General features: G+C 29.9%; 1 protein-coding gene across 1 annotated transcript; it reads left to right on the forward strand.

Annotated features, from left to right (window-relative positions):
- The first annotated feature begins 6,173 nt into the window (after nucleotides 1-6,173).
- Nucleotides 6,174-7,170, forward strand: RHA2A (RING-H2 finger A2A). The gene has a single exon (XM_021443716.2). It carries the CDS (start codon nucleotides 6,382-6,384, stop codon nucleotides 6,874-6,876), a length of 495 nt encoding a protein of 164 aa, XP_021299391.1. The 5' UTR covers nucleotides 6,174-6,381; the 3' UTR covers nucleotides 6,877-7,170.
- The last annotated feature ends 1,786 nt before the right edge of the window (nucleotides 7,171-8,956 follow it).

The raw sequence follows: 8,956 nt of genomic DNA on the forward strand, positions 1-8,956 counted from the left end.
TTAAGTTATTTGGAGCCTATTTAAGGAGCCTTTTTCAGAGATTTTGGGGAGGAGGCAGCAAGAAACTATTCTGGAGATTTGGAGCCAAGAACAAAGCAATGAAACAAGAGAATTGGAGAGAGAATCAAGATCATAAATCTCTAACTATTAGTTTTCTCTCTTACCTTTGTGTTTTTTCTTATTTTCTTGGATTCATGGCTAAATTTCTTTGGATACTGTCTTTATTAGATATTATGAGCTAATTTATTTTTCTAGGATTGCAATTGAACTCACATGTAATCTAGATTTTTAATCACTTTCTTGCTTATTTTCAATGGGATTTGAATTGTTTATTCCAATTTGTTCTTAATGGTTTTAATTGCTTGGCCACCAATTAAATTGATCTAGAAACCTAAACAAACTTGGGAAAGGGAGTTTAGTGTAGACTAAAATTGGGATAGCATATGATCATATTAATTGATTTGCGTATAGGATAGGGATATACCTATAGGCCATATGTAACCAGATTAGAGCCTGAACTTAATGAGTTTATTTTAATTTCAATTCACATAGGGATATAGTGTTTTGGTTAAAATAGATATTTTTATAAGATGAGTCGGGAGACCTTTATAAATAATTTAGGACTCTAGGTTAGCAATTCAAACCATTGAGATAAGTTGAGGAAGAGAGGTAAGATTTAGATGAAGTGTGAGGGATATTGTAATCCTAGGCTTGTTTGATTTGATATTTATTTGAGTATTTATTATTTTGATTTTTCTTAATTTAATTCTGCTATAACTTAGTTTGATTTGATATTATTTTGATATTGTTTGGATAAGATTAAGTTGTAATAATTTTAGTACTTAGTAAACTTTTAGATCAATTCCCTTTGGGATCGATACTCTACTTGCTAATATACTGTCTATTCGATACGTATACTTGCGTAGTAGAATTTTAACTGACAATAACCTAAAATTTAACTAAAATAACTTAAATTAATCACTTAACAAGTAATCAAACTTAAACTAAAAAAACACCTAAAATGCTAAAATTCAAACCTAAAATCTCAAAGATCTAGCTACTTAAGCTCCCAAAATGAGTCAACATAACTCTATATAATAGAGTTATCAAACATCCACTCAGTTTTGCTTTTCTTATATAAATAGAAATAGAATAAAAAGCAAGTTATTCAGCATAATATAGAATAAAGTACGAAAATATGAGACTAATGAAAATTTTTGTTTTATTCATTAGCCAAACTTAAAGGAGATGATACAAAAAAGAAACGAACCATAGTTCGTTTCTTTCTTATTTCATCTACTAATTCATAAATTTTGACTAGAATCTTGTTATTGGCCAGGATTTCTATCTCCAGGACTTCTATCCTGACCACTAAGTTATCTAGCAGGGCACGCATCTCTGACTCCATCTACTCAAGTTGGTCCATCAGAGCACGCATTTGGGGGGTAGCCCCTCCAGTGGCCACCCCTTTCTTACTATCGCCTCTTGAACCTTTATATGCCATTTTCAAAGTTTGCTTTTGGATTAATTTGATTAAAATGGTTAATGGTTCCCTTTATTTATAGGCATGAATGCTGACTCTTCATTTTCTGCACACAATATAAGTGTAATTTTTTTTTAATGTCGATATAAGTGCAATTAAGGGGCTGAATTGGTTAAGTCCAATTAAGGGGGCTGAATTAGTTCAGTGCAATTAAGGGGGCTGAATTGGTTGTTAAGCATTTCTAGTTCTCTTATAATTTTACAGAATTTGTTATAAAGGCGGCTGAATTAGTTATTAAGTATTCCTAACTCTCTTATAATTTTACATAATTTGTTATTAAAGGAGCTGAATTGGTTATTAAGTATTCCTAATTCTCTTCTAATTTTACAGAATTTGTTATTAAGGGGGCTGAATCAGTACATAATCACCTTCAACATTGGGGAGATAAAGTCATGTAATGCCTACAAACTAGTCACGCAATGCTCAACAAATATTCAGTCATGTAATATTCAGTCAGGTAATGCCAAATAAACAGGTTATGATCCCTAATATCTCGTCACATACCCCATTAACCAAATAAACAGCTGATGCAATGCCTAACAAATATTCACCCATTGCTTATAAACTGAATGATTTTGCTACTCTCAGCCATATTTAAGTTTCCAAACTGATATAATTTACCCATCAACTTTTGTGTTCTATGAATATAAAAAAATAAAATAAACCTTAGAATCCATAACAAATACCGTGATGTCATCTCTACACGTTAGGATGATGAGAAAGTTGGATGGCGATATAGACCTTGATGCCGTTGGAAACCTAGACGGCAAAATATATACCTCAATGGCGTTGGAGATCTAGACAGATGGATAGCTAAATCGAGATTTAATTTTGGAGTTTTAATTTGAATGGTAGGAGAGGAGAAAGAAACTGGGATCACTTAATTTGGATTAAATGGTTTAAAGGGTATTCTTGTGAACTCCTGTCAAAAATTATCTAAAAACAATTAATATTATATTAAAGGTTATTTTTGAAGTGACCTTATGACGAAGGTTATTTCTCACAATTTCCTCTTTTTTATTTTGAAGCAAACAATACATTCTTTTTACCATTAGTTTTAAACATTTACTTGAACATTTTTGAAAGGTTAGTCTCAATTTTATGTTGGAATTTTTCTTATTTGTGTTAACCTAGTATCAAGTTATATTTATTCTTATTATCCATTATGTTTATAATTATCATAGCTATTTTTTTTTTCAATTGCACATGATGTTATTCTAAGGTTGATATAATTGTTAGTTTTAAGTTGATTCATATTTTAAAATGACAAAAATAAAATCATCAGAATTTTAAAATAATAAGCTTTTATTTCTAAATCATGATTTCTTGAAAGCTTAAGAAAAATTTGAAAACCTTAAAATACTTAATATAATTTAAATTATTTATTTTAGGTTATTGAAAATATGAGTTTTTGAAGAAAAAGGCTTAAATTATGGTTATGATGATCTAATTAAAGGTAATGTTATTACTACTATAATGCTTTCTCCAAAGATTTAAGATTATCATATTTGGTATAATTTCACATAGAATTAATTAATCACTAGGGATTTCAAATCATTAGATTTAGTATCAGATAAAAATTAAATATCATTTCATACAAAATACCAAAATAACAATGTTTTGAAAGTTAATAAATTAATGATTTTAATATCCTATTGACTTATGAATTTGTGGAATATTACTAACATTATATTTCTTCAATAAGTTATAATTAATCAAATCAATAAACAATTATGAAAAACATATTTATCTTTGATAAACTAACCTTTACTCTTTTTTTAAATTAGATAAAATAAAAACCTTTGAAGGGGAATGAATTTAATATATCAAAACAATAATGAATTTGCTACCAAAACAAAGATTACATAAATAACCAAAGAAAAAAATTTTAAGAGAAATATATAATGTCCTTTTAGTTGGCTACAAAACTTTTCTAAAGAGTAAATATTGACTATCTAAAAATTATTTTTATATTTGGAAAGAAGCAAATTTTTTTATACACATAATAAAAGGTTAAAATTATCCATAATTGATTTTACAAATCACTACACCTCAATAAAAAAAAGTTTTGCCAGGAATTATATCACCCCTCAAGGTAATGATCTCATCATTGATGATCCAAGATCAATGTTACATAAAGATAATCGAATTCCTACCAAACACAATTAGTGTAAATCATTATGGATTTAAAAATAATTATCTCATAATTAAATTTGGTAATTTATGTTTTTATATCTTAAATGTGTCAGTCACGAAATACGCTAAGGTTAAAAATGAACACGACATGAATAATATTTATATTTTAAATCTAAAACATTCACACGTATACATTTAATATCTGTATAATATGACATAATATAATTAATACATTTGTTAAACGTGTCAATATACGACACAACATAATTATTAGCATGTTTAATACGATTAAATAAAAATATTTATGATTAAATATAATTTTTTAAAATTTAAAATAAAAAATTATAAAAATAATTATAACAAAAATAAATAATAACAACATCAAATATAACAAAATAAAAGTTCAAAATTAGGGTTTGGGCATGTCATAATTACATCATTATCTTTATAAAATTTTAAAAAATTATTAAAATAATTGTTTAAAATCATTTAAGTAAGGTTAAAATAGTCTTTGACTATTAATTTGTAACAAGTTGATAAATGTGTCACATATACCTATTTAAACATGATAACACGATTAAACACGTTTATACGTTTAAATATGATTAATATGATTAATTAAACATGTTTAAACATTTTACTCGTATCTGGCATGTTAAGATAAAAAATGACACGAAACACGTTAAGACTAAACCCAAACCTATTTAACTCTGTATCTTTCTGCATCATGTTTATAAATTGTGTCTAAAATTACCAAATCTACTTGTAGCAATTACCATCTAACAATTGGAGGAGCTCTAAATTTAGATTGAACAATTATAAAATGGTATGATTGCTTTTGATAAAATATACTTCTTTTATGTAAATCACTAGCTAGTAGCAAAATACTCAGAAAAAGTAAGTATAGTCAATTCATTGAATTAAGTGTTCAACAAAATGCAATGAGTGGTTACAGTCCCATTTAAGTTAAACACATACATAATTGATGGGAGAAGCTCAGCTTCTTCCGTTAGGTAGTAAAAGTAGCCGAAGAATATTATATATGTTTTGGCCTCTTTGCCAACCTATTTCTCTGTTGTTCTAGGTAGGGCCAAGGGGTGAAACATATAATTATGAATGGAGATACAGTAGCTATCAATGGATAAGAAGGATCATATGTTATTTGCATGTTCTTTAACAAAAGGAGAAGAAGAAACTAGAAGGTGGGTGGGTAAAAAGGAACAGATTAATGTTGGGCTACCAATTGTAATGAGAGGAAATGCTTAAGAGAGTTGAAAATGAGGTCACAAGTGAGAAAACACATGAATTTGCCACAAGGTATCAAGCCTGAGAAACGAAGCAGCCACACAAGGAAACCATTAAAAGTTGGAAGAAAAATAAGTGATAACTCATCTTTTTCCTTTTTCTTATATATAGTCTTTGATGAGAACTCATCTTTGCATGTAATTAATGTTGCAAGAGTATCTATAAAGCTCCATGGCCCATGTGCTATATTGTTCACCAGACAACACTCTCATATTAAGCAAACCTTGAGATTTTGAGATGTTTCTTCTTTCTTCATACATTCATACATGTACTAAAAGTTGCCAACTAATCATATAGTAATAAGCCCTTCGCCAACCTTAGATTTTTCTTTTCTTTTATATGGACCAAACAAATCTTCAACGTTGCCAGCTAATAATATCTTTGGACAATCTGTTAAACAATAACATCACACACCCAGCAGCTATTGATGTTTACCATCGATGTGATTCTTTCACGAGATTGTATGAAACGTAAAACAGAAATATAAGTAATATTGGTAAATAATAATAATAATAATAATAATAACTCTTTAATTCTCAAGAAAGTTAAATTAATTATGAGTAAAATTATTTTGAAAACTAAATAAATATCAAAATTATGTTTTAGTGACCATATAGATTTTTTTTTGCAAAAATTCTTGTAAATATAATTACTTTTTTAATTCCTAGCTACTTAAATAAAAAATCAAAATCAAGAAACATGGATTCATGCTTTAAAAAAACCCTTTTATGAAAAAATATATATACATATATGTATATATGTATATACGTATAAATATATGTATATATGTATAAATAGTTAATTAAGAAATTGGAACTATTTAGTCACTCATTTGGTAAAAAAATATAAATATTATCAAACAATGAATTTTAATTATTATTCTAAGATGAAAATTTTAAATTTTACAGATCAAAACCAAATTAAGCGATTAACGTGTATCTCAGAAAAATGTATTTATGTAACTTAATAAATAAATTAATTATTAAATATATACAACAACCATCTAACCTATGAAAAGAAAACAAGTTGGAAAAGAGAAAGAGAAATCTTATCCAACGCAACATCCAAAAGCACCAAAAAAAGCTACATAAAACAAAGTATAGTATTAAAATTCAAAATTAGAAGTAATAAACAACAATTTGTAAAAGCTGACCCCACCACACATGGCCTCAATCTGCCACCCTTTAACCTTCCCTTTCTGATTTGCATCTTCATCTCTTCCTTCTTTCTTCTTTTTCTTCTTGTTTGTATATAAAAGCCTCATCTCTTTCGTTCTCATCCACCTTCAAATCTCCTTTAATAAATAAATATATATATATAGATATATATCTCAACTCATTTCCTCAAAATTCACTTTCCAATCAAAATCAAATTATTTTAAAGTAAACAAAAAAGAAATGGGATTACAAAGCCAGTTAAACGACGTGTCGTCGGATTCGATCCCGCTTCTTCTCGTAGCACTAGTGGCCAACTGCCTCGGCTGCCTCCGAAACCTCCTCTTGGATCTCCTCCAATCCACCGGACTCCTCCCTTGCCCCGACCGGACCCCCACAACCATCGACGACGTTGGAGTCCTAGGTTCGGGCCTCGCCGGCCTCATCGTAGTCGCCGAGCAGCTCAACTTAAACAAGGTTTTCTCCTACAGGTACTGTGGCGGAGCAGGAGGAGGCGTCTCTGATTGCATGGTCTGCTTGTGCACGCTAAGAGATGGGGAGCAGGTGAGGAAACTCGATTGCTGCCACGTGTTTCATAAGGATTGCTTTGATGGTTGGCTTGATCATCTCAATTTTAATTGCCCGCTCTGTCGATCGCCTCTCAAAACCGACCAGCGCGTCGAAATCGCGCGGAGGCGCGTCAGTGAGGATTTGCTAGCTTGGTTTCCTCTGCGCTGATTGGATGGACTGCGATGATGATCATGATGCTGTCCATGATTTTGGTGATGGGATATTTTAGAATTTTTAGAATTTTTTTTCTCCTTTCACCGCGTCGGGGGATTTGGGAATTTTCCTTTTGAGCTTTCTATTTTAGGAATATTTTGTATTTTTGTTTTAATTTTTTAAACTCTTTTTTTTGGAAAGGATTCTTTGAGGGCTCCTTTATTTTCACTGTTGTAAATGGTTTTTTTGACTTTGTTTTCTTACTTTTGTTCTATTAATACAATAAGAAAAGAGTTATCTTTGTGTAAACGTTATTCACATTAAGCCTTGGAAAGCTATTTGCCTATTTTAGGTAAATATGCATGTAGCTGTTGAAGATTTAAATCATATTAAAATAATTTATATACAGTGAAATATTCTTTAAATTTTAATTTTCAAAGTCATGGGTTATTTTAATTAAAATTAATTTTAAAAAATTTTAAGAAAAATTTATGATATACTTAAAAGTTTGCTTTCTTTGTGGAGTCTTCTTTGACTTTTCATCTTAATATTTGAACACCAACTAAGACTTATCAAATTATAGCAGTACAGTTGTTTTGTCTCTAATAGTGATCTATACAGTGATTTACCGAAATCTCTTCACTAAGAACATATGAATCCGTAAGCCAAAGTTTGTGCTAACAAACTTTCAACTTTTTGAATTCTCTTATGTTTCTCTCTTTTGATTGTTATATTATCGCAATACTTGAGAACGTAAAATAGAACTCTTTTATATATTCAAGAGGCAGCTAATGGATTCTTTTATAGAGTAAATTGACCTAGTTTATATCCAACAAGGATTATAAAATGTCTTGGACTACTTGAGCTTTTATTTAATACTCCATCAAATCATATTTGATTTAGTCTAATACTTAATTAGATCAAGCCTTTATAAAATCAATTAGATCACATTCAATTGAACTCAAATCAATTTCGACAATTCACCTTTTGTGTGTGACCCATTAGGTTCCCAACATGTTAGCAATAAATATAAATTAATTCAATTAAATATTTATATTTATATTTATAGATTACAAGCGACATCTAGCAATACATCATGATCACTCAAAATGTTAGAAAAGTCAATGTGATTTGACTAACCTTTCAGTGTACAGTATCTCAGTGTAATTCAATCCTTTCATCATATTTACGAGATAGATAGAAAACCTGGCTTGGTGTCTACTTTCTAACTTATCCATATTAGTCTTGCAACTTCTATATTGACCTATCAAGATTGCCTTGGCCAAAACTTTTAATCAATATAAGTCAGGAACAAATAAGATATGTCTCATTCAAATCACTTGGGGTGATGAATCCTCCCTAGACTGTTGATATATGCCTTTGAGCCAATTAGATTGGTCAAGGAATATATATTGTCATTTTATACATATTTAATCATATGTGATAGAGGTTTTCTTTCATGTTAGTGCAATAATAAAGAGTTATTAAGTACCAATTGGATGAAGCCCATGGAACATAAAGGCCTTGCAAGAGAATTGTAAAATTGTTACAATCATGAAATTGCTATGCATCAAAGCCATGTTCCTAAAATTGTTCCTGGTCATTGTATTGTCAAAACAGGGTATTGACAATGCTCAAAGACTAGTACATGTTAAGCTTCCTTACTTAGGAAGTAAGCAATTCATCTCATAGATTGAAGTATATGGGATACTAAAGGATAACATGTAGGTGCTTGTTAAAGAACAAGTTCACTGAACATGATCCGCTATGGGAACTCTATTTGGTATTTCACTCAAGTGTCTATGAAAAATGTTCTCATGTGATAGTCATGCAACTAGTCCTTAGACTTGAGACACCAGATCATCTTGTATGGAGAATGACATACTTTGATTTCCCCCCTATGGGTTTGGAAGCAACCAAATGCCTAAATAGGATGGTTTTGGGTATGCCATGAAGCATGCAAAGGTGAATGAGTGGTCAAGAAAGGATTCATCACCCCAAGTGATATGAGGGGATGTATCTCACTTGTTCTGAATTCTTGATTAACTTGTATAAAGTCCTTGGCCAAAGCATGATGAATTTGAGGAAAGTTAGT

Source organism: Theobroma umbraticum, unplaced genomic scaffold (assembly GCF_002168275.2).
Source record: "Theobroma umbraticum cultivar Fairchild unplaced genomic scaffold, ASM216827v3 scaffold_77.0, whole genome shotgun sequence".
NCBI classification, from domain to species: Eukaryota; Viridiplantae; Streptophyta; class Magnoliopsida; order Malvales; family Malvaceae; genus Theobroma; species Theobroma umbraticum.

Excerpts from the sequence above, each read along its gene's own strand:
- RHA2A (XM_021443716.2), top strand. The coding sequence starts at position 6,382 with ATGGGATTACAAAGCCAGTTAAACGACGTGTCGTCGGATTCGATCCCG.